At 45.7% G+C, this 26,676-nt stretch overlaps 1 protein-coding gene across 2 annotated transcripts; it reads right to left on the bottom strand.

Moving 5' to 3' along the window:
* Positions 1-519: 519 nt before the first annotated feature.
* On the bottom strand, positions 520-26,593 carry XPO5 (exportin 5; the record flags this gene model as incomplete). Of its 2 annotated transcripts, none has more annotated exons than XM_079550691.1 (32): positions 520-663; positions 1,100-1,264; positions 1,391-1,528; positions 1,712-1,819; positions 2,297-2,379; positions 2,873-2,935; positions 3,784-3,878; positions 4,274-4,320; positions 4,846-4,943; positions 5,280-5,416; positions 5,916-6,012; positions 6,546-6,646; positions 11,529-11,710; positions 11,994-12,093; positions 12,596-12,795; positions 13,674-13,781; positions 14,381-14,422; positions 14,844-14,999; positions 15,941-16,056; positions 16,684-16,812; positions 18,326-18,416; positions 18,678-18,803; positions 19,228-19,311; positions 20,668-20,767; positions 21,192-21,268; positions 21,964-22,149; positions 22,482-22,508; positions 24,425-24,607; positions 24,910-25,047; positions 25,639-25,711; positions 26,156-26,277; positions 26,489-26,593. In XM_079550691.1, 32 exons carry the CDS (start codon positions 26,591-26,593, stop codon positions 520-522), a joined length of 3,621 nt encoding a protein of 1,206 aa, XP_079406817.1. The 2 variants fall into 2 exon arrangements, with proteins under 2 accessions (XP_079406817.1, XP_079406818.1); XM_079550692.1 differs by having other exon boundaries at positions 13,674-13,763.
* Positions 26,594-26,676: the final 83 nt, after the last annotated feature.

The raw sequence follows: 26,676 nt of genomic DNA, 5'->3' as shown, positions 1-26,676 counted from the left end.
AGCCCAGCATCCTGGAGGGAAATGGATCCATTAGAACACAAGTCCACTAGAGACAAGCATGGTAGGCATGACAGCACTGCCTGATGGATCCCCTGCAAAGCCTGGCTACTAGCACCCACAGAAAGATGAAGGTAGCCCCTTTTCACATACTGCATTATACTTTGCACTAATCCTAAACCCCAAAGGATGAAGAAGTGGAGTAAGAGTGACCCAAGGCTATAGGATGACCAGGTTTTACCTAACAGTCTATGGGCTCAGCTCCCACCTTGCAGAGACACAAAAGTCTAAAGATGCTCATCCAGTGTAGGGGAAGGGAAGGAATAAGAGAAAGCTTAACAGACTGGAGCAGATGCCACCACAGACCCCATCCCATTGTAAGGAGGAGGATGGGACAGGACCTGTAAGGGGCTTTATTGAGACAAATGCTCTGAGAGGTGGTAACAAGGAGAATCTAGTGTGCTTACTATGAGAAGAGATGAAATACAAAGTAGGGAAGGAGATGGCTGCGGCATCTCAGGTTCAGGGCTCAAAGAGCACAGTGAGATCTTCTCCATCCTCATTTACCTCCAGCACATCTGTCTCCAGTGATGGCTTCACCTTTTTGAAGAGAGATGGGAGGTTCCGGATATGAACCTCCTTGCGGAACTGCTCCCCAAGTGGCTTCTGCAGAGGACAAACACGTATCAGTCTTCACCACCCTCAAAGCCCCCAGTCAGCTCAGGGTAGTGTGCCTGCATCTCTGAGGTGGGGGGAATCTCAGACCTGGTCTTTCCCAATTGAGCATCAAGGTAACAATCAGCAGAACTACTACCCCACGTTCTAAGTCAGCTCATCAGGATCCAATTCCACCATCTTCACAAAAGCCCAGAACCCACTTCACAGATTTGTTCAAGTGTTTCCACAACCAGTTCCCTACAGGCACCCCTGTCTAAGGTCTCTCAGTGAGATGAGGGGGCAAACAGTCAGAATCTGCTGCAACAGCCTCTTGGCTGGAAAAGGGGGTGGGCAGGGAGAGCCAAGCAGGCTGACTGCCCTGACGCTTCTGCAGGGCACAGGGATTAGATGAAACAGACTTGTTTTCCCCCAGGATATCACCTACCCCAATGCAACCCGTTATGAGGCGTTTGAAATGATCTTTCCGGCGCTTGTCCGCCACTTTCTGCAGCGTTGGGTTAAGAAGCTTTGAATCAAACTGCTCCAACGAGTCCCTCTGGATGTCTGGGATCTGCTCCATCACCACCTTCAGCTCAGCATAGCGAGGACGCTGCAAGGAGAAGTACGGTCAATGCAGCTGCCCTCCCTGAGGGCCGCTGGTTTCTCTGTGCCCCTCTAAGCAGACAAGGGTTTCCCACCAACCCTCAGACAAGCTGGCATGCTGACAGTTTCTCACCAAGGCCTCGTAGATCTGGAAAGCCAGATGGACGAGAGCTGCCATGCAGCCATCGTGCTGCCCGTGGATCTGTAAGCCCTTCAGCACACTGGTGAAAAACCAGGACACGGCATCGGGCAGCAAATTGCCTGGAAGCACCTGGGGAAGAAGCATCATCAGCACAGATGCAGGATATGACACGATCGTCCTCCTACAGCAGTTCAGCCTTCTCAAGGGAAAAGGTCCCAGGGGTGAAGCAGCCGCGCTTCTCATTCTCACTACTTTCACAGTTTCCTCTCCCAATTCTGCCAGAATGTACCCGAACCTTCCTGCTGTATGTACCTGTTTGAGCAGTGGCCAGCAAAGCTGTGTTGTGGTTCTCTGGCAGGACAAGGTGTCTTTCCAGGAGAGGGATGCATAGGCAGTGATCATCAAAGCAGTGCAAACATCCTGAGAATGAGTAAGAGGAGTAAACCAGTCAAGAGATGTTTTCCACCTCTAGGATTTATACCAAAAAAGCAGCCAAGAAGCAAACCAAAGAGACTACATTCTATGTGCTGCTGCTGCTCCAGCTGGAGGTGCTGAAAAGCACCTAACAAGTACCACAAGGTGCAGCAGCTGTGTAGAGTTGTTCCATCTGAAGCTAGGAGCCCAGCACACGGAGGCAAATCCAGGAAGCGCTGAGGGGGCTGAATGCCCTCTGCCTCACCCACAGAACTGCTGACACACTGTAGCTGAATGTTACACTGGATTCCAAGCCCTCAGTGCTTTGTGGCTTCTGCAACAATTAACACAGCCCTCCAAAAACATCTATAGTCTGAAAAGAAGTTTCCCACACTGGGGATGCTGAAGCAGACTATCTGTACCACAGAGATGCATGACAAAGAGCGCACAGAAAGGACGGTGGCAATGAAAGCATGCTCTTACCTCCTGCTTCATCAGACACTTTCCAAGCTCTGTCAGCTCTGCGCTGGCAGGAGGAGTCACATCCGTGGCCATTGCTTCATCATCTGCACAGGAGAGAAAAGCAGCACTGTGAATGGGGCTTCCTGAGGACTGAGGAAGACACTGCAAGATCTGAGCTGGGAACCCAGGAACAGCACACAGTCAGCCTGCTGGCACAGCTTGCCAGGGCATCTCTCCAAGCAGACAGCACCCACTCTCTGTGGGGCAGGAATTAGCATCTAACTAGCTCCATCCAGCTCTCAGGAATACCCGCTCTTCAGCTCAGCCCTCCTCTTGACCCCTTAAGAATCAGCTGCTCCAAAGTGCTACCCCATAAACCACATCATATTGCACATTCACACTTAGGCTAGGCTGGTTTTTTGTTCTTTTTCTGTGGTCTTCAGAAACATTTGGGCAGGATTTGAGCTGAAAGCTGCACACCACACAATATCCCTCATCATCTCCATCTGCAGGCCAGCCTCCCCTTTCATCAACAAACGAGAAAGGTGTTTGTGTTGCACCAAAAGGGTGGGAAGACAAAGGTGGGCATTTACTTACCATCTCCGTCCACAGCAACAGAAGAGTTATGCTCAGCACCTCTCTTAGCAACACAGCAAACAGCTGCAAAAACAATTGTTAATTGAGCAGAAGAAGCAAGATGCTACCTCAGAACATGCAAAGATGATCCTGCATTCTCTAATGGGCTCACAGCTGCTTCAAGCTTCCTCCAGGTCTCCCCTGACCTTTCTTCTCACAAAATATATGAAGAATTTGAAAGCACAGCAATAAAAGGCAAATAGTGTACTAACTGGTAGGCCAAAATGACCACTCAAAGAATCCTCCCACAGTAGAACCTGCTGCACGGGGGCTGCTTCAAATAACTAAGAACTAGGAATGCACAAAATCATTAGAAGCCTAAAACTGGAGAACAGTAGCACTATAAGGCTGATGAAGAGATACAAAGCTGAGGACCTGTGAACTCCATGTGGAGTTAATTTTCCCTGCCTCTCTGCTCAAACCACACTAGCAAAAATTCAACAGTGGAAAAAGGGAAAGGAAATAAAGGAGATTGCTTGTGGGGAGAGGTGCTTCTGTCAGCAAAAAAAACCACTATACTCAGGCTGTCCATGACTCGATGTCATGTATCTGGCTCCAGGGCACAGAAAGGAAGAATCCAAATTCCAAAGGATTACCAGATTCCTATGGGGACAGTGCTGAAACCACAGAGCCCTAACTGTTAACAAAACAAAAAAGAAAAAAAACCAAACCTTTCTTCTGAAGGTTTTAAAGTAATCTCTTACTATATTGAGGTAAGATTCTGACAGATCTGTTTCACACTTGGCTCCTAATGATTACATTAATTGCTACTAGCCATTATAATAAGTTTTTCTGCAAGTTGGAAATCCTGTAGTTCCTTTCCAGGGCAAACATCCCAAGCATAGCAGTGGACCCAGCTTGATTTCACTTACTGATGAGATCCATGACTTCTCGGGTCAGCAGCCTGACCAACTGCTCCTCAAGCATCTCCTGAGACTCAGGGTTGTCATCTGCAGCATCATCCTCACTGAAAATAAGAGGTTTTTGTGTGAGGGGAGACAGTATCTTGGTATTTCCCTTGCCCAAAGCACAGGGAGCTAATCACCATCACAGTAAACACAGGGACAGTGAGTGAGACCATGGACCGGTTAAGACCACCACTCTCTCAGCAAAGAGGAGTACTGAGATGCAGCTGTGGACAGATTAGGATGGGCTAAGCAAATTCCTCACTAACATTACCATATAGCAAGTCCAAGAGCAAAACCAGAAAGCTGCAAGCTCAGAGCCCCAGAAGAACAAGTATTTTCCAGCTCCCTACTGACAGGGCTCTTCTGTGTGCAAAAGGCTAAGTAAAAGACATAAATAAGCTCCATCCCACTCCCCATTTCTCACTTTCAGTATTCACTAAGGGCTGAAGCTTACCAGAGAATGCTTCGCTGGTTGATCACTTCCCATTTCTGAGACAACCTCTGTTGAAGACCAAGACAAAAGAGAAGATTCAATAGCTTCCTAAGAAGACTCCACCTTGCAAAGAAACCTTAGTGCAGTCTCACTTGGAAGCAACAATAGCCTTCAACAGAAGCACAACAGCTTTAAACACAGCCCCACTTTGAGTGGGACAAGAACTGCTGCTAATTGTGATGAACAATCACGAAGACCTGTCTGTACAGACACTGGGAATTCGAGTGAGCTGTCAAGAAAATGTGGGGACACAAGCAAAAGCTTCTCACTTCCAAATTCTCATGGCTGAAAATTTGAGGATTCAATAACCAACAGTTTGAGTTCGCATCAAGGGGTGCTGTGGGAAAGCCAGGGTTCAAAGCATCTAAAAATCTGCTCCCCTAAACAGCATCAAAGCCATTCAGTATTGAGGCTCTGCCCTTGTCTCTGCTGACTTTGGACAGACACAGAAGTTCTCACACTCTGCTTGCTGCCAGCTGCTACAAGGAGTTTGGGCTGCCAAGAAGCAGCCATCGAATAATCTGTTTTCTTACCATGTGCAGATAGGTAAAGAGTGGTCCCAGCATGGGGCAGACAAGGGTTTCGTAGTATTCTGGAGGGCAGGAGAGTACCATGGGCTTCACAAACACACCTGCACAGACCAGTTAAGGAAGAGACAGCACATACGGCCTGTCGCTACAGTGCCCAAGGCAGCCCATTCTATTAGGCCAACTGATAGCATGCTGTGTTCACCTAGGAAGGTGAAGGGCCCACTCCCTCTCTCCCACTGCTAACAGCTACTCACTAAACAGCACCTACAGGGCAGTGGGAAGAAACGGCAAGGACCCAGCACAAGTGCAAAACGACAGCTTTTTCCTCTGACTGTTTTGTCCTGGCCATACTTAAAATAATGTCAGGAAGCCACCAGATTTTCAATTTACGTGCTCAAAGCCTCCCTGGCTGGCCCAAGACAGTGACAGAAGGATACGGAGCATAGGACGCAATCTGTAATCGGGAATGTTGTTCAGGTTGATGAAAGCTGAGCTGATGAGCTGGGAGGCAAGACCCTCAACTGTGTAGAAATCCTGCTGCATGGATGGGCCTGCATTCCCCAGTATGTGGAAACTGCAATAAAGAACAGGTTAATTGCAGCTGTGCTAGAGAACAGGTATCCTGCATGTGACCTGGAAAGGCTGCAAGCGCTGTCATCTTGAGATTACACAGTTGCCACAGTCTTAAACACTATCAAGTTTCTTAAACACTATCAATTTTAGCATAGTATCTCTTTTTTCTTTTATTTTCCTAGGACATCTGCGGAGGGACAATGATTCAGTGAGCAGTCAAGCAGTAAAACGCCCTTCCAAGTGCTGATGTATGCTCACGCATGACTGTGGAAGAGCTAAAAAGCAGATCCACATTTTGGGGTACATTCTCCAGTGGCTGTGTTCCATGTGTCTGGTAGGCTACAACCACTGAGTGTAGCTCGCCACTGCACACAGTACTTGGATATTAGAGAACGCAGTGCACGTGGAAAGCACAAGTCTAGAACATATCAGCACCCAGCAATAACCCGCTGCTCCAGCTGTGCTACGCTGGATTGTGTTGGGGTATCCAGCGCACTTACCAGTTATCATAGAGGGTACAAAAGAAACCCTGCATTCTTTCTAAGACTGTTTTGTAAACAGGAGAGTCATAAAGCTCCAGTAGAGGCTGAGGGAGACCTGTGGGAAAGAATAAAACTTCAGCTGCATTAATGAAAGGGGAACAGTACACCCCTCAGGAGTGCAGTTTCAAGAGTAATGGTTTATACTTTTATCCACAAGACCACTCTTTTCTGCTGGGTTGGAAAGGCTTCTGTCTCCAATCTATTTTAAGGTTTCAGAAGTGTCTGTTTAGTAAGTGGCAGGGCCACTGCAGGACTTGGCTCCTACCCTTTGGGACAAGTTTCTGCACTCACTCCTGCTTGAACACTACTCAGAGGCAGACAATTACAACCGCCCCAGACTCTGCGACCTGAAGTGCCACATTGCACAGACTCCTGCCTTGCTGGTAAGCACCTAGATGGAAAGCCCTTATTTCACGCAGAAGAAATAGATCTGTTTGAAACTAGTCGTTTTTTCATTTCAGCAGGTTCAAAGCAGAACTGAGCTGCAAACACTGTGAAAAAGCTGGCTGTCCATCTCCTATCAGTGGACCACTACCTCAAATAGCCCTGAAAAACCTGCCCACACGTTCCTAAAGAGAAGTTCCTTACCTAGGATGGCGTTCTTCTCTACCTCCAGCATGTCTAGGGCTTTTGCAAATGTTTCCCCCAGCTTAGCCACCATTTCTGGCATGTAGAGATTGTTGTGAGTCCTGAAACAGAAGAGCACTTGGTTTATATACATGTGGGTCAACCCCTCTTGCCCTTGACAGTGGGATCCTCTCCTTCAGCTTGTGAACAGCTCCTCTGAGGCAGACGATGAGGAAGGTGAGACCAAGCACGTGTGCATGGGATCCCCCTTCCCCACCTGCAAAAATACTGGGGAAGCTCACCCCACAGAGACATGGAGTGACTCCACCTCATGTCCCAAATCTCTTGGCTGCCCCTTCTACTTATTTCGGTTCACCCCACCCCTTGCAAGCACTGACAGTAAGAACTCCCAGCAGTTCTTAGCTTGGCCAAAGGGATATGAATGTGCTTTAAAAACCGACAAGACACAGACTCTGTCATCTCAAGAGATCTTCTGCACCTAAGTCCCCTGCAGAGGGAGGGGCTGTTTCAGCTCCAAATACACACACTGCCCCTCAGGGATGGGTCACAGTCCCCAGAATGGCAGGCGGCATCGGAGGGGCTCTAGGGAGAACACTGGTCCAATGCAGGTGTTACTCGTGGCAGACACAGGTGCCCCCTGGACAACACATCCGACTGGGAACAACTCCACGTCATCAGGAGGTGGCCGTGATCAGCTCTCCGAGAGGGACACCAATTCTGCCACAGGTGGCCGGTTCTTGCCATCCAGGCCAAAATGGGTCCCCTCGTAGCCAGGGCACTGACACTCAGAGCTGGACTTGGCAGGGGGTGTCTCTCTCACCTACCTCTCTCCTTTGAGACCTCAGACCTCCACTCTGGGTGTCGCCAGCTGCACACAGCACAAATCCTGCAGCCTCCTCCAAAACTGCAATGCCATTGTACCTGCTGCTAGAGGTGATCAAGGGCAACTCAGTATCTCCCCCTAGAGCAGCGTTTCCCAAAGCAGGGGGATACACGGGAATGGCTGGGGGAAGGGAGCACGGGTAGACCTCAGTATGTTCTCCAGAGTCTCAGCTTTCACTCATGTCTTAATGATTTGTTTATATTTTTTTGAAGGTCTCTGTTCACAATCCTGGCAACCCCAATGCAGTGATCGCTGCCTGAGTTTGCAGAGAGCCTGAGTTATTTCCAAAACAACAGCTATCCCATTTTTCTCTGTATTTCATACTTCCCTGCTCACTGCATGTGAGGAAGGCAAGTATTTAAGTGTCGTAAGAGTTACACAAATCACTTCTTAGCCACTCATACTCTCATTCTGGGCTGGGTCTCAAACCATGCAATAGGCCTCAAAGGGGACAGCAGCTGACTTTTCCCAAAGAGAGACCAGGGAGCAGCCCCTCTTCCAAAAGTTTGGACAATGCAGTTTCAGTGACTCAGAAACTGTGCATTTCTGCTTGAGGCTATCTGAAACCTAGCTGCTAAAACCAGCTCTCCTCCTGTATATCTCCTGCTGCCTCCAAGCCAATGTTGGCTTTGCCTCATACTGAGCAGATGGCAGCAGGGCAAACTCAAGGACTGTGGCACTGTGGGATGAATGCTGGGACCCCGCTGCTCCAACACCAGCAGGAAGGTCAGACAGTCACATCCTGAAGCTGTGGTCATGGTTCTTCGTTGTTTGAATCCTTGAAGCATTTTCTCAAGTTTGGCAACTGGGAAAGCAGATGTTCACTCACAAGGCAATCTCCCTTCATATTTTAGCAAGGCCCCCTTGGTGCCAGAAAATGGCTGATAAGTCACTCCCCACGAGAGTTAAAAAAGCATCCAACAACCCTTGTACGTGATGAAGATGTAGCCCTGAGGCATGGTCCAGCTGAAACTCATCAGTGTGCAGCACTCCTGGACATCCCACACACAGGAAAGCATGGAAAAACAAAATTCAAGAGATGTTTATACTTTAAGCAAAGGATATTGCAAGACTTCAAGTAATGTATTTTCTGACATGGCCACAGCTCTGCTGGAAAGAGTGACTGATGCCTAAAGAAGTGGGCTTGGAGGCTAAAAGATGAGATCTCTGGAACAGTCCGTGTTTGAAGTCTTGACCTAGACCTTGAGCTGTTTACACTGAAAATGCTGCAGAATCCCATGTCTATCCAACAATTATTTCACCAGCACTAATGCCTTGATATTGTCATTAACTCATCAAGAGAAGTTCCAGAAAAGCCTTGGTCTATGCAAAGAATTTGCCATGCTTCTTCAGTCCATTTGTAAGAAAACAAAAAACTAAAAACAACAAAAAAAACCCCAACAACTGAAAACATCCACAAATCCCAGCACAATAAAGGTCCTGTGCCCATCAGTTAATGTAACTGTTGACTCCAGGAAGTGCCTTCATCTAAAGGCAAGACTGAATTGGTGATTAGAGATTTGTGTAATTTGGGTTTAAACCCAAGAGAAAACAATTTAAACCAGAAGCGAGAAAGCAGTTAGATGAAATGTTGTACCACAGATGAAATCATCACTCAAAAAGCTGCAAGCAATGATTAACAAAGCAACTTCAAAATCATTCCATAAACATAGCTACTGAGATGGTTAGGCACCGAAATATAGGCTGGCAGGGAAAACACCATGCTGTCCATGCCACTCAAAGCTACTTTATCTTCCTTGTTACCTGGACTTTCATTCATCCTGCTTCACTGTTCTTACCATCAAACTGCTTACTTTGGCCAAAACCCAACAGTTCAGAAGCTTTCACTCCATCCACCAGCAAACACAGCAGAAAAATGCCACACAATGCCCAGAGGGCAGCAGACCCGAATGCTCTGCCTGCAAAATGCCCTTTTTTGCATACCAGTACCTGACACAGAGTTCACTTGAGCTGCTCAGGAGGACCTGTGCAGCTGCTGCTTGCAGATTTGCTTACTCGGCAACTAACACCACCTCTCTTCCACTGGGCAAAGGGACTTCCACACCTGCTCTGTGAATAAGGACATAAGCAGCACTGGTCCTGGATGGCACAGTGATAAAAGAAGCATCCATCCCCTCGCAGTAGTGCAACCATGTTAGTTAATGCACCCTCAACGCTGGATGCTTTCAACCAGCTGGCCTTCATGTCTCTGTACTTCTCATCTGCTGACAGGCTGCTACAAATCCCATATTCTCTTGTATGATCCATTTTAAGGAGAGACTGAGCAGTACACGGAAAAAGCATCCAAAGGCATCAAAGGAATGTACCAGAAACACCATAGCACCAGCTCCTGCTTCTCCAGAAAGATTCAACATTCACAGCGAGCATCTCTGAGTTTGCACTTGTCAGACTTGGAAAGACCTCTATGTCCAGAAGCAGCCAGGAGGGGCACCAAGTTGAGGATCTCTTGCTCTCCATCAGCCATTAGCTCTCACTGGAGTGCACAGCTTCAAGAAAAACTTGGAAACATCTGAGTAGAGTCTGAACCACTCTATGTAAGTTACCAAGTGCTCAGAAAAATTCTGAAAAGCTTTGCAGAGGAAAAGCTTGAAAAAACACAGATGCATTACGACAAAAACCAGCAAGGTAGCCTCCTCCTTCACGGTGATGGGGGAATACTTGAAGAGAACATAGCTTATGCATTTTCCTGGAGGTGGTGAACAAGCAGATGCACAGTTTCTTCTCTTCACAGGCAGAGCAATACAAGTCCAACAGAAAACAGTTGGATAACAGCTTCCTGAGCTTGTTGCAACAGAGATGCCTGGTGTTTTTAGTAACAAGAGCTCTGGCAAGAATAGCAACTGTGCAAGCAATACATGTGCCTGTTGAATCCTGTTCAGATCTTGGGCACTGATGTAGCTGATATCCCACAGTATGTTCCACGCTCTGGAAGAAGCTGCACAAGGCTGCCACTGTTCAGGGTGGTACCCACCCTATTCTATCCAACCTGCCCCAAAAGCTCAGCCTTCCATGATTAAAGACAAATCCATCACAAACAACTGCTCCTCTGGACCACAGCCATAACAAGATGGTTCAGCCCTGCCCACAGGCCAAAGTACTATTCAATGAGCTATGTGGAGGTCTGAGATGAGAAGCACTGCTAGAGATGGGCCAATACAGCATGTGCCTGTCCTACCAGTCCAGCATTGGAAGCAGCAGTCCTGAGCTCATCAGTGACTACCAAACATAGCTGTCTAGACAGAGCATGAATGATAGGATCCCATCCTCACAGATCTGGGAGCAGAAATATCTCAGTGTATCTGAAAAGGCTTTTTCTCAACAGACTCCTGCCAATGACAGACCTCAAGTTTCCAGGTAAGCAACACGTAGCATTATCTAACAAAACAGCTCAAGAAGCATTATGCCAGACACTGGCAAAAGCCCACTGTCAGCAGTTACACTGAGACAAATTTCTAATTTATAAATGTGGGTGTTATTCTGGATTCTTCTTTTCTGCCTTATCTTTCTCCCTCCTCTGACTGCCCTAGATGTACACAACATCAGTGGTGTGCAGAGTAACCGCAAGGCAGCAACAGCTTGAGAGTATGCATTAATCACTGGTTTCAATAGCAGGCAGTGCTTTAGGAAACTGACATTCACGTTCAGCAAAACCAGCTTGATTTAACTCTGAAGAGAAGAACAATGCAAAAAGGATGTGATGAGAGCTGGGACTGCCCTGGTGGTGACTGGAGAGGTGGCCTGGCAGGGGCTGAGGGCAGAGCAGAGATGTTAGTCAAGTAATGATTAACTGTGTGGCAGATATATAGCAGTAAAGGTGGGGGAGGCAACCCCAGCCCAAGCTCTCATTGGCTTTGATGGACTCTTGTAGGCCAGGCCAATGAATGTTCAGAAGGCTCCAGTTACCCCAGTGCCATTCCCCACCATGAACAGTCAGGAACAGTACTTGGGCATCTGCACCAGCCTGCATTCCCACTGGCTTCGCTGAGGGAACATGCTCTGAGCGTATAATCTATTTATCATGGTTTAGCTTTGAGAAATTCTTAAGACAATATGAATGATTTGAAGTCAACTTGACCCACCTTATAAGAGCAAGTAAGTTGTCAAAAAGCTTCAGGACTTGCTCAGTACAGGGATTGCGAAAGATTGGACTTCCACTGGGCAAGTACCCAACCAGGAATCCTCCAGCTTTTGCCTCTTCCATAGCTGCAGGCCAACGAGCTCGTTTCACAACTCCCAGAATGGTGTACACACAAAAGCTTATCTGCAGCAAGGGATGTGAACAAAGCATATTCAGCCAGAGCACAACCTGAATAAATACGTTTTCAGAGAAACCCATCATCATCCCATCTAAAAAGCAACACTTTGCATTACTATTTGAAGTGTTAGGTAAGCACAAGGTGCTTCTAACTGAGGATGACTAAGCCTGTTTCACTTGGCAAATGAACATGACGACAGGAACAAAACTCAGTGGTTTCTTTGCAAGAAAATACAGCGAGTCCTCTCTCTCTCTCTCTGGATAATGCCTTTCCTGGTACGATACTCACCCTAGAGCGGTTCAGGCCACTAGGATCTTCCATGACTGGATCAGCAATTTTGTTGTCTGCACCCACATAGGAGATGAAGGCTTCAGGATCTGAGAGAACTCTAGCAGCAAAAGACAGCACAGGGCATTATTGTTTGTATAACGGTACTTTGAACAGAGCTTTGTACTGGCTACTAAAGAACAAACACAGCTCTCTCAGCTCTCTTAGCCATAGGAACATAAGACCTTTGAATCTTTTATGAAGACAGCACTGCTGGGTAAATACGCCCAGCTGCCCAGGGCTGCGGGACAGCGCAGCTTCCTAGCTTCATCTGGATATGAGCCAAGATCTTTTACATCTCACTTTCTGCAAATGCTTTGAGCATGCTGGGAAGTGTCCTATCATTTTCAACTACTCCTACCTAGCCAGATTCAACAAACAGCATTTTGACTCAGCTGACAATTTTTCAATGGTAGGAGAGCTACTAGCACACAGCAACTGCCCCAGAGCACAGGAGGTATCTAGGCATCCCACTACCCTCTTTTGGTATGTTAACTCTTTACTGGGACACTACACTATCTCTGTAATACCTCCAAGTCAGAGCTTTGAATAGTGACCCATACCTTTGCATCTCTGCGGAGAGCCATAAGCCAGCAACAGGGGCCATGAGCTCCTCCAGAAAAGCTTTCTGCCGTTCATAGTCCTTGAACTGGTTGCTGATGAGGACAAGTGCCTCCATAAGGGCACACTTCTCCATCTGTGTCAGAAGTAGCTCATTGGAGAGCAGTTGCTTCACATGGTTGTACAACATCTCAAAGTTGGGCTAGAAAAAAACATCCAATTGGAGAAGTCAAGCATTTGGCGGAGGAGAACCGGGGAAGGCAGGGGTGAAAACTCTGGGGTGTACTGTGCTATTCATAACAGCTGGAGCAGCATGCCTAAGTGAGCTTTTCTCTACACAGCCAACTCTTTTTCTCAGCCTCTAGTTTTTCTGAATGTTCAGCATACAAGAACATCTCTTCTTCCCAGCCCTTCTATCATTATCCTACAAAAGATAAGCCTACTGGCTCTTGATAGCTGCTGCAGAACAGAGCTCCTAAACTACTTCAATCAGCATCCTCAAGAACGAGGTTTAAACAAATAGCAATTCCCTCTGATGCTCCCCACCCAACACCACCCAATACAAAACTGCTGAAGAAAGGAGCGTGCCAGCTATCTACTTCAGCAAAACCAAACACAACACAAAATTACTCAGACTTACTCAAAAGCAAATCACTGATATCTGTATTTTCTAGTCTCCTCAAGCTAATTCAGAAACAAATAGTCTCCTCTGACTCCTTCATTCTTTAAAGTAATAGAAGAAAGTCTGAAGATGAGTCTGATAATGTCTTCAGCTAACGAATCAACTGAGACTACCATACATGATAAAGCAGAAATTCAACATAAAATGAACCCAGTGCTGCTTGCCTCCTCCTCACCATCATCTCTTTTGGATTTAAGTTATCACTTTACTATTCAGTTTTTCAGGAAGAAAATTATTTTTGTGGTAGGGCAGGATGCAGAGAATAAAACACTGCCATTTTTGCAGCAGGATTGTTTCCTGGAAGGAAAATGGAGGCTGTTTCCAAGATGAAGATGGGAAACTGAAGATCCCACAAAATCCAACCGAAATAGAGGCAGGACAGAGTTGAATTTACATACCAGGACAAGCTGAGGGTAATCCCGACACATCTTTATGATAGAGGAGCATGCATGCCTTCTCACATTTTTCACTGCTCGAGTTCTAGGAGCCTGGACAGACACAACAAACTTCAATGCAACAAAACGAAAGTTCAGAAAAATGCAGGGTATCTTCAAGAAACAAATGCATTATGTACAGTTTTCTTCACTGATGAGTATACATAAGAATCCCCAACATTTCCACACGCACCCCAAACACACAACAACTACCTTGCTCCAAAGGTACAGCCCACCCAAAAAGCCCATGTTCAGACAAGCCTCACTCCAGGATGAGGATGCTGTGGGTCTTACTGACTTTATCACGACTAAAAGCATTCCCTCCCCAAGGTAAATGGCAGCTTTACAGGCTTTGCTCATAGCCACGTAGTCTAGCCACTGAAGGCTACCCACAGCTAATGAATACGTTTTACTCTCAGGAGGAGCAGCATAGACTTGAGGGCTCTGGCTTTACACCACACCTGCAGCCATCTAAGTTTGTGAATCAAAGCTTGGAAGGCTATGTCACCCAACAAAAGATCATTCATGCCTGGACTCCACAGCCCCTTCCAGAAGCAGGGCTATAGCTGAGAAGCTACTATAGTGCAGTCTTCAAACTCAGCACGCTCTTAAATAAAATGAAACCTGATCTAACTGTTACAGAATATAAATAGAGATTAATTCAGACATACCTTACTTTCTTCTACAACTTCAAAGGTAACTGAAGCAAATAGCTGTGAGAAAAGGAAGGAAAAATTCTAAAGCCCATGTCATTTGTGAATGTCTAGCAGTTGTGGGTGTTTTGAGCTCAAGGAACAGATCATGTGACTTCGGAGCAATTTCATTAAGTCAGTAAGGAACCCCTGACAAAATAGAAAGACTAAAAACATCATCACAGAGAAACCTCAAAACAAAACATGGTGTTAGCTGCTTGCAGTGTATGCTTAATGTTGAGATTTAAGGCTAGGAACTGCAAAATTTTCATTATTTGACATTATTTCTCCTTGGACAAGACTCAATCTGTTTTACTGCTTTTTTTAACATAAAAGATTCCCTGACAGGAATGTCAAGAGCTTGAAACTACTCCAAATTTAGTAAAAGGGCCATGGCTCCCTAAAAACCTACCTGATTTTAGCACTGTCTGCAAGTACATACCTTGGAAAGTACTTGTGGGAGGTATTCCGGTCGGTAAGTGACAAATGGGAATAGAGCAGAGACATTGGTGAGCACACAGGACAAGATGAGAGGATCCTTTGTTTCAAAATTAAGGACAAGCTGCAGTAGATCTATGCCATCATTCACTGGGATTTCCTACAGGGGTAGGGATGAAGAAGGAGGAGAGAAAAAGAGGAGAAAACACTGCTTCAACCTGTTGCACATACCACAGAACTCCTCAGAATGAGGCTGAGTTGCTGGTGCTGTGATATCAGGCCTCTCAGGTGAAGGCAGCTGTTCTCAAAAGCAGAAGGAAAAGCAATGCAAATCTGAGTTTACCTGCATGCTACGTGCACTTGTTGGTGGAAGGTGGATAGCAAGCATTGGCATTGCTGCTAGAGCAACCTTGAAACATCCATCTGAAATGCCCAGTGTTACCTGTACCTCTGGAAAAGGCTATTTTCCCCTCTCTGGCTCCCAGTTTTCCTTTCAACTGTTCAACAGATTCCATGCTTAACCAACCACAGCAACCCGTGGAAAAATTTTATGGTGATTAGAATGCTAAACTAAACTGCAGACTAACCGAACAAAAATCAAACCAGTCAACGTGAGACTAAGAGAAAAAAATGCTTTCTTTCTGATTTGCCCATGAACAAAATGCAGAGAGAAATTTCATCTGATTCTGATCTCCCACTACCTGAGCATGAGTTTACCTCACTCAGATAAAAGTACAGAAAATAAAAGAAGAAATGGGTCAAATTTGAAGATGATTTAAAAGAATAAGCTTAGAAAATTTTTGCTTAAGCAGTCCTCTCCTCCTCTAACAAGGCACTGTGTCAAAGCATGCCATCTCCAGTGACTTTCATGGCACACCACCCAGAACCAAAAAATACCTGAGACAGCAAGTCAGTATGAGATCCTTCCCATCTAAAGAATGGTGAGTGAGAAGCACTCACCAAACAATCTGTCTTTTCTGCATGGAGGTAAGAGTTAACAACAGAGTTTTTAAGGACAATAGGGCTGACAAAAACAAACACCATTTAAGTCAACCCAGAACAAGGCAGGAGAGCAGGCAAGGGAGCACGTGGCTCACATACCTCTTTATCCAGGGTCCGAAACATCTGACTGATGACACTCTCTGAGAAGAAGGTCATGGCATCCCACTGCACAAAGGATGGAGAGAAGATGGAGCAGAGACCTTCGCCTGTCTTCGCTGAAAGGAAGAGAACACTGCAGCTCTCACCACGCTCCTCTGCTCATGCACAACACCAGGCTTATAAGCTCCCACACTGCATCATTTTAGCACTCCCAAATATTCCTGTCACGCAGCTCTCCCTGCAGATGTATAGCAGGAATGCACTGAAAGCAATTAAGCTACTCCAGTGTGATTTGCCTTACCAGGGAACCTAAGACACAGGACTCGCTGTGACTTTATATAACACAAAGTGGCCTTCCTTTGCAGGAGGAATCAAGGTTACTGACAGAGGGATTTGCCAGTCAAGCAGAACTTCCCTGGACAAAAACAGTGCTACAGAGATGACAAGGCCCAAATAATTGCAAAATTGTATCAGAGAGAAAAATGATGTACAGAGGAGGAGCTTTCCTGCTCACCAGGAGCTCTACAGTAGTTATTCCAGAAGCAGACTGCAAAGAATAATTTTTTAGTTTGCTTTTGTTTTCAACTTGCAAAGACTTTGAAAGCCTAAAAACCTACTGCAGTCTCTTGACTCCCCTTCCAAAAAATAAATAAATAAATAAATAAACAAACATCAAAGAAGTTCCTTCTTGGTTTGAATTAAAATCCCTTTTATTTTTTAATTTACTTTCCCAAAAAACTTACAGTTCATGGGTCCAGTATCAACAGGAGCTGTGAGCTGGTACTTCAGCCATTCCCCAGCCATTTGGAAGCCAGTTCGAGAGTCCAGACGACAAGCCATCCTCATCACTTCGCCTTGCTGGGCTCGGAAAGCTGCAGTGAAAAACGGTGTAACTTTGTAACAAGCTGATGCCACAAATGCTCCCTCCCTAAAGCTCACCTGCAGCTCTGCAGACCTGGGAACATTTGTGTCTGTTGCTCTGTCAATATTGTATAGTAATCTCAGATAAACAGTGAGTAAACTAGTGATAATAAAGATATCAAAGATAAGACAAACATTTTTTTCAAAGAGATACAAATGACTGAAGAGCAATGGATTAACACAAAACCAAATTCAATTAAAGTGCAATTATGAATTATGAGAATTGCACAGTAAAACTCAGTCTCTGCTACTCACTAAAATAAATAATCCTTAAACAACACGTTTGCTGCTTACAAAGCGTTAAGAGACATGCAGATATCAAACCAGCATTAAATTACTATCAATTTCATGGGCTAAATGCACTTTTTCCACATTATTCAACTCACCCCAGTTCAGTGACAGGTTCTAAAAGCTGCTAAGTCAACGCTAACTGAAAAAAAGAACAACGACCCACCCCAAAGCAGGAAGTCTTGTTTTCATTTTCAAAGATAGGAGCAAAAGCAAAGTCGAGACAGGTATTTAATTTGTTCCAAAGCATTCCAGGACAAGACCACACACAAAAAAACAACTTTACCGACTACAGATCTAGCTTGCAATGTTTAACAGATGTCTGACCAAATAGTTCTACTTCACGTTTCAAACCAATTTTCTCATGTATGTTAAAAATGTTTAAGACCATTTAACCCCCTACAACTATTTTAGATTCTGTTCCTGTGCATTTAGTCCCAACCAGATTAATTACAGTTAAGTAAAATGAGCAATCTAATGAACAATACAAAAATGCAACTCTCAAAACCTTCAAACATAACCGTAAGATAAGAATTTAAGTAAGAATCAAACTACACCAACCAGAGACAGCCAAACTCATTTAGAGGAAGTAAAACACAAGAAGAAAGCAAATACAAAATAACTGAAATCCAGGCTTCTTCATCTGCTGTTTTAGGATTATGATTAAGGTCAGCTACTCTATATGCATATAGATATATGCTATATATGATATACATCTATATGCTCAATCCTTGCAATCGGTACTGAACCAAAATCTTCCTAGAAGGCCAGGACAGACTTTCTTTCTGGAATGACAGAGACAGTCTCTCATAAGCTGCTTTCCTCTCCTAACTCTCTAACTAACTCTCCTAACAGGAATCCAGGCCATTTCTTTTCCTTATCTAGGTCACCACAAGGTATATCTTCAACACTAAGTAGCAAATGCTACTTGACCTCTTAGCTGGCCAGTAAATGAAATAGAAAATATGATAGTGAAACCATAAAATGAAATGCCTGAGCTTCCACAGGAAAATCCCAAATTCATTCAGCTCCAAGTTCCAGGCTGAAATAGTTTGGAATTAGAATTGCAATTGCAAGCTGACCAAGTCATCATGGCAGTCTCCAAACTCAGCCAGCAACTGAAAACAAGAGGAAAGGCACATACAACAACATCCACAAGAAGTGAGAGCAACTTACAGTTGAAGAAGGCATTGAAGTCCTCATCACTGTCGAAATCAAAACGAGAGTATTCACAACTGGGGCTGTCTGTTTTAGAGGGAAAGCCCACCTAGAGAATACAATGGACAAGGTCAAGGGGAAGAGAAGCTGACCATCACAGCTACCACCACTTGAAGGAGATGAAGACAGAAAGAACAGACAGCAAAATGCCAAGATGGAGCTGTTTGCTCAGTAGCCTGAGATCTTGCCCTCAGCAGAGACCACATCTGGCACTTCCAGTAAAAATATATTTTCTCCCTCACAAGCCACAGGCCGTGTTCACATAACCATTTTCTCACACCAATCTGCTCACACCAGAATTCCCACATACCTTCACGAGGTTGGTCATAGATGCACGAAGATACTTGGGGATCATAGCCAGCAACAAGGGGTCGCGAGACAGAACCTCGTGCCGAAATAGGGCTCCCCATGTAATCTGGGTGGAAGATCGCAGAAACTGGATGGGGAAGAGAGGGAAAAAGAAAGGAATGGAAAAGGATTTCAGTACTGCCATCTCTACTGCTAACATTCCAGTGTTGTAATCAGTAGGCAAGAACAAACTACACTGATTATTTATGTGCAGCCAAGGCACCCTGCAGGCTCCATCCAAACTTTCAAAAAGGCAAAAATCTCTCTTAATAAATACTAGGGTCAGGTGCAGATGCAGCACTAGATTCTCTACTCAGCCCTTTTCTGTCAGATATCATTCCTACTGGGGTATTAAAGGAGGAGAAATCACCCAGTCTTCCACTTTATTATCTGAAACGGAGAGATTAGAAAGCAATACCTGGCAGAAGAAGTTCTGCTGTCACTGGTTAGTTTAATTATACAGTCACACATTCTTACATAGACCTACACAAGACTTTTGGTCATCTACATACCTGGCTGGGGTGAGTTGTGAAGGCTAAAAATGAATCAAGGTATTTTCCAAAGTTGGTGGGCGTTTCCACTTCAGAATCTGAGCCCTGTTAGGAGGACAAACAGTTTTATACAGGATACTAACTACAAGTCACTCTGGGTTCAAAAGTAAAGCAGGAGTGCTTATATCCAAGGCCACAGACTGAAAGAACAGAGGCAAAACCAAATAACAGTGAACTTTTGCCTGGAACTAGCAGCCTAAGGAGTAGCAAATCCTGCTGACCAGCTTGGGGGTACTGCTGACAATACCATGTTCATTTTTAAGAGCAAAGGGTGACTAGTCAGATACTAGACTTCCTTTAGAACCAAATCATAACCACTGCTGCTGCTGCCAAGTATCAGCTTTGCTCCTACCCATCAGCACCTAAACTGGATAGTTTTTAACCACAAACTGCAAATTTCACACGCAAACAAACCCAGAAGATTTCACTCCCATTCCTCTAAATGGTTCCTGTGTCAAACAGGTGAACATCTCTTACCAGGAACTTACTGCAAAGTTTGTCAGGAAAAGGAAGTTTCACTCCATGTCATAAAATCATAGTTCTGCTGCTCCTCACTAAAATAACACGACTCAGTGCCCTGAAGATCCCCACTCTGAAGCTGTACAACTCAGTACTGCCTCTCTCAAGGGAATCTGTGTGAGGTGATTCAAATCCCTGTTTCATTACTTCCCAATGGACTAACAAGTCGCACTGGAAGTAATAACTCACCATTTGTTTGCTGCCCATTCTTGCCAGGGATATATTTTCAATTTTTTTAATTTCCCCTCTCTGTGAGAATTTTCTCTGCTCTATTACCTCCACACAGGCTGGCTACCTTAGCCCCTCACAAGCAGCAGCTCTCAGCAAGCCTGCCCTTCTTGCTGTAGAAGCACTGTGCTGAACTGAGGGCGTGGGAATTCAGAAGTCAGCATTGTGTCCAAAGCACTGCTGTGCATTTTCATCTCAACAACTAACACTGTGGGTTTTTTTTCTTTAAGCTTGAGAGAATCTTGGTAGAACAAACAGGTATACTCCAAGTCACTTTTAGTGGTGAAATTTAAACAGCTTCCAACACAAGCAATTTCCTCGAGTAGTTTTTCTACAGCAGCAGAAAGAAACTTAAGCAACTTTCAGTAAAGATTCAGCATTTTGAAAAGGTTATTGGAGATCATTCTTGTTGATGGCAGAAGCCTGAAATCAGACAAGGTTCCTTAAACCTACATTCCCATAACTCAGCAGGATCCAGTTATCCCATCTGCAAGGAAAGTAACTTCTGTCTTTTCCAGAAGTGTGGAGAAAACCTTAGGACTACCAAACGTGCACAGAGGACACTGGTCCCATGTCACACCAGGTCTGCCTTGCTCCCAGCCGTATATAGAAACTGTCCTTGCTAAGATTGCTGCTGGAATTTAGTAGACTTACTAGCAATGCACACAGCTGGCTGCCCAGTGCACACAATACTTGGCAAAGTCTCTTCAAGAAAACATAGTGCTTCTCCACCAGGCCTTCACCATCTGCTGTCCTGGGAATGAGAAAGGGAAAAACAGGGTCACAGTTACGCTGTAATAACAGGTACACTACCAACTATCTTGTATATAAGAGAACACTATAACAATTAGATTCTACAGAGGGGTTCTCCTTTGCTATTATCATGAAAAACACTGCTCTATTGACAACTAAAACTTCTAAAATTTCCTTTCTTTCTCTGTCCCTCTGATCCTGATTTCAGGCTAGAAGAAAAAGCTTGGGGAAGCTGATGTATTTACCCCACTTTGTCCTACAATTATAGGATCCAAAAAAACCAGCAGTTTTTCAGGGTGGTTCTTTTTTTTTTTTTTTTTTTTTTTTAAATGATGGCTTTGTTGTCTCCTAACCCAACCAACTACACCTAGAAAGCTATTAGTATGCAGTTCTGTGTGAAACAATCACAGCAGGATGGTACTCACTGGGCAGCAGAGAGAATGTAGTGCATGGCAACGTCTCCAAACAAGACCATCAGAGGTTTCCGATCCTCCAGCTTCCCCTATGTACAAAGTAAACCAAGAGCTTTGATTAGAGCAGAACTACTTATTCCCATCTGCAAACGAGGTTAGAAGATCCTCAGTTGTTCTTTCACCTGGAGAGAAGCTTGCAATCCACAAAAGGATTTCATTAAAAAATGTTACTAAAGGAAAAAAAACAGATATCTTTGATTTCAACAATTCTCCCCCCCAGCAACCCCACCATAGGAACTTAAAAATGAAGATTTGATACTCTGACATTAACTCTTCTTCACTGCAGACTGGCAGCTGCTAAATACTCAGCCTCAAACTTAGCTGATTGTGAACGTATGGGTCCAATCACCTGTTTAGATTCTGCTGTCACTGATCTGAACTTCTAGATGACACAGATAGGTGACAGTATTTCCCACTTCTTAGTTGCAGAAAATGGAAAAACAAAAGTTAATGGTGATCTCCAGTGCTGAGAGGGAAGCACAGAAGCTGGAGCATTCCAACAACTGCTGTAAGTGCTGCACTGGCATGGCATTTACTACAAATGTCACTGACACAAAGCAGTCAAATTTTAATTTTGTTTCCTTAAGTAAAATGGCAAAGATATCATTGTTCAGTCCAAAGAATTATATAGGAGGTATACATATATATACATATATATATATACATATACATATATAGGAAGAAAACAAACAGGAGTCAGTGGAGCTGAAGAGGAAGAACTCACTTTTCTGCTGACAGCAATTAGGAGACACTCTGCTGCTCCTATTTGGAGCTCAGGTTCATTCAGGAGCAGACACAACATCTCCAAGAGCTTGCAGTTGTCTGCTGTGATGTGGCTCAGGGCCACCCAGTCAATGTAGCCAGCCAGGGTGTTGAGTGCTGCTATCCCCACACGGCAGTTTGCTTGGGCCTGTGAACAGAGGCAAGAGCTCAGAGCCAAGGAGAAACACCAATTCCCATCTAAAACTGTCCACTCTCTGAAAAAAGCAGTATCAGAAACTATCCTGAGACAATGAGGAGGCAGCAAAAGGGTCTGTCCAAGTCCCCACACAGAGGACATCAGCTAAGATCTTGGCATTTCTCCACTCGGTTCATCTCTCACTTCCCTCTTCTCAGCTATTTCTACAACGGGTGAACAAACCCATAAGTAGGTAATAGATGCAAAGCCTAGGAGAAGCCTGTTTCTGAACAGTCTTGGTTTTAAAAATGACTATTGCACTAAATCCGCACAGCTCCACTCACCTTTGGCTGCTGAGCCAGATCAGTCTTCTGAAAAAGAAAAGAAGAGAGAGATGGTAAATGAGCAGCTACAGCACATACTCACTCCCAGCCACTGCTGGATGGGCTTGTTCTCGAGAACACAGACAGGTGCAGCTTCATGGAACAGCTCCCTAATGAAAGAGGCTGCAACAGTCTCCTGCTCGCATTGCTACAGCCATCGTAACCACTTCTGCATACTGCTGGCAGGTAAGACAACAGGACTTTCAATTGCAAGTTAAGCCACAGTTTATTTCTCATCCAAGAGATGACACTCCAGTCAGCAGGCACCAGGGAGACACGAGGGACAAGAAGAAAAGGCATTTTGGTGCTTCCTGGAAGCTTCCAAAGAAGCAGCATTTGACCTTCTAGAGTATCTTACATCCAAGAGACAGCCTCTGAGTGACGCTGGTGGCTTTTATCTACTGAGATTAGTTTGTGAGAAGGATGAGTAATTTGTCCATGGTCAGAATGGAAGCTGGAAAGAGAGCTGGGGCAAGAGCTTACGGCCTGACTCCCAGTCCCAAGCACTTAACAGTGCCAATGCACTGCTTGCATCATCTTATTACCTGCAAACTGCAAATGCAGTTTGAGTTCCTCAGATAGACAAGTTTTGTTTACTTTTCAGATGCAAAAGCACCATAGGAATTCCCTTTGTCTGCAAGGTTTTGGTTTGGAAACAGTCCATCAACGCATTCTGTGCAATTACTTTATGTTGATTTGGTTGTGTCCCAAATGTTTCACAACTGAACCACTATTGAGAAATGCATATTTAAAAGCACTGCACATGGCACTCTTGGGGAAACTGTCCATCATCTCCCCCAGTCTCAGTGTGCAGACAGGTAACTGAACACCCAACCCTCAGAATTTACCCTGTGCACAAACATCTCAAAGATCTGCTAACCTGTGGAGTGGTGAGGGCTTCTTGTTCCTGGGGTGCTCCAACCTTGCCAATCAGAAAGATTCCACCGTTAGCAGAAGCAGCCACACTTCAGAACCTTAAGCACTGCAATTCAAACCTTACCTGGAAATGCATTTCAACCAGACTAAAAAACACACCAGGGTTGCCCACCCACCATCACGAACTGCACAGAAAATGCTCTGTTGTACAGGAGAGTTTGTTCAGCACAGCAATGTACCAGAACAGAGGGCAAGTAGTACATGTTTTTTCCACCTTCCTAGATTCACATTTAAAAGTGACTCTGGATTCCAATTCACAGAAGAAAACAACAAAAGGAAAGCACAAGAGATACACCTGAGCAACCTATTTATAGATTAGTTTCTGAACTTGCTTCGCTCCCTCAAATTCACCTCCCTCACAGAAGAACAGACTGGGGTAACATTTGCCTTCACTATCCTGACCAACGTGCATGCCTCCACATAAGAATTCAGGAAAAGTCTCTTTGAACAAAAGGTAAGAGTATTCCTTGCCACATCTTGGCAGAAAAGTGCCTCCTGACCTGAACTCCAGGAAGAATGGGCTAGAGAAGCCCATGTGTATTGCTGAGCCACCAGAAACTCCTGCATTTTGGTGCATCAACACAATCACAACTGCAGCAAACAACAGTAGATGTGCGTCCAGGACAACACCTTTTTACCACTGTATATTACACAAACTATCCCAAATCTACCTGCTCCTGCCACAATTCCTTTGGCTGTCCACCCTGAGCATCAGCCAGCTGCACAATCCAACACTCACAAGGTACGCATGCCATTTACAATGCAAATCCAAACTATCAGTGCAAGACCTGTCAGCATTGTGTGCTATAATCAGCACAGCCTTCCTTGGGCACAGCAGATCCCTGCCTCACACCTACAGCAGCAGCTTTCAGACGGCTTCTGCATTTGCTTCCCAAGACCTGTGAGTTGCATCCCAGTTTCCAAATGCCTCCAAGTACCAACTGAAGCCAATGAGAGGAGATGCTTACCATGCGCCTGTACTTGTTGACATTCTGCTGCAGGGTAGTTAGTAGGAAGCTGAAGATCTTCTCCATATTCTGGGTGAGGGTTTGCTGGATATCTCGCCGCCGCTGGGTTGGCAGGGTTTGGAAAGTCACCACATCCTCTGCCAAACGTAGGAGGATGAACATCACCAGTTCTGTCTGAGTTTCCTGATACCCCAAAATGAAAGAAACTCCATGAGCACAGTTGAAATGTTAAAATTCCCAGAAGCAAGCTCGGAGATGTAGAAAGCAAACACTATGTGAAGATATAAGTCACATTTTGGGAAGAAAGAAGAGTTCTCTCTCTCCCAGAATAACTGAATCATACACTGAATCATACAGGCACTCCTCAAGCCTATCATCAACCTGCCTCCACTGCTCCCAAGCTTTTCTGAGGCTTTCCTCACAGCGATGGAAGACAAACCCCCTCCAGGAGGGACTGGAAGAGGACAGACAATGGTGGTTCATACCCCTTGCTTGGAGAGAGTATCCAGCTCCTTCAGCATATCAGGCCAGTGCTGAGGCCATTCACGCTTGATCATCTCCACCACAATGCGAGACAGAACATCCTTAATGTGACTTTCCTCCTCTAGAATGCTCTGAGTTCCCTACCAGAGAAGAAGGGCACAGTTACACAAACAAATAAACATGAGACACTTGTAATTCTGACATAAAATTGCAGAGCAGTTGCAAGTACTCTAAACAACAGAGAACAAATGAAAAACTGCACAGGGCAAATCTACATCCCAGCTAATTTGAGTGGCACTGTTACTTTCCCTGGCATCCACAGTTGGTAAAATCTGGGAACCAAAAGTCATTTCCTCAAAGGGAAGTCACTCAGTCATGACAACAACCACAACTGTAATGTGAACAGGACAAAGCTTTAGTATCCTTGCAAAGGATAAAACACCTCTGTTTACCGAACCTCTTTCTAAGAAATCAGAAGGAGCTTGTACATGCCTCACAGGCTCCTGCCACGTGAGATGACATGGCCAACACAGGTGCTGGAACAATCAGGGATGCAAAGCAAGAGAGTAACGAACTCCAGTCTCGAATTCAGGTCCTTGGTGCTAGAAAACAAGCAGGTGCTCCTGCTTGCTCCCACTTTCAATCTCCAAGTGAAAGAACCCAGTATCACAGACCAGAAGGCACTTACTTACACTGGATATGAGACCCATCAGAGACCAGAAGGCACTTACACTGGATATGAGACCCATGACATTATTCTTTAGGTAAACCTTCTCCAGACGAGGCATGTTGTTCCAGCGGTACCTGATTAGAAGTGTTAAAAAGAGGTGAATAAAAGAGGGCAGTCAAAACGTTTAAAGATCTCCAACTTGACTCTCATTGAACTCTTTACCTAAAGTGGAGAGGATGAGACCCTACAGCCCGCCATCCCCACCACCGCCCAAACCCTCAATGAAAAAGCCGTGGCATCGCTGGGGTGAACACAGCTGGAAAACAGCAGCCAAGTGCAAAGCATCGGGGTTGCAGAGGCAACAGAGACGGCCCTCAGAACCGAGCTGACACAAAGCCTCTTTGTTAGCATGGAGAAGGCCGGAGACCCACGGATAACCCTGCGTGCCCGTTTACATCTGGCGACGAGGTGAGCCAACTGAGCAACCCTGCCCGCCCCAAAGCCATTCCCTTCCCTCCTTCATCCCCGGAGGGCCGCGCCGAGGCCGCCCCCGAGTAGCAGCAGCAGCACGGCCGTACTTGACCACGTGCTCCAGGATCTGCAGGCCGAAGTGCCGGACGATGGCCGTCTGCGTCTTCTCAGCCAGCTTCAGCCCGCAGGGCACGCAGATAGGGCACTTCTCCTTGAACTCCTCACAGAACTGTCGAGGAACACACACACATACACACACATACACACACATACACACACATACACACACATACACACACATACACGCACACGCGCGGCGATCAGAAGGCTGAGGGCCCCCAACCGCAGCCCGCCGCCTCCCTCGCCCCCCGGGGCCCCAGCAGCCCCCCAGGGCCCGGCCGCGAGGGCACCCGCGTGGCCGGAGCGCCGCGCCCGCGTACCTTGAGCGCCTCCAGGCGGTAGCGCTGCGTGGAGGCCGGGTCCATGATCACCGTCACGGCCTTCACCAGCTGCTCGCACAGGCTGCTCACCTGCTCGGCGGACATGGCGGCGGGCCCGCGCCACCGGGTACCGGCGGCCGAGAGGAGGCGGCGCTGCGGGGGAGCGGCCGAGAGAAGGGGAGGGGAGG

The sequence above is a fragment of the Tetrao urogallus genome (assembly GCF_951394365.1).
Source record: "Tetrao urogallus genome assembly, chromosome: 2".
In the NCBI taxonomy this organism is placed as follows: Eukaryota; Metazoa; Chordata; class Aves; order Galliformes; family Phasianidae; genus Tetrao; species Tetrao urogallus.
The sequence above is the reverse complement of the archived record's forward strand: the minus strand, read 5'-3'. Positions and strand labels throughout refer to the sequence as shown.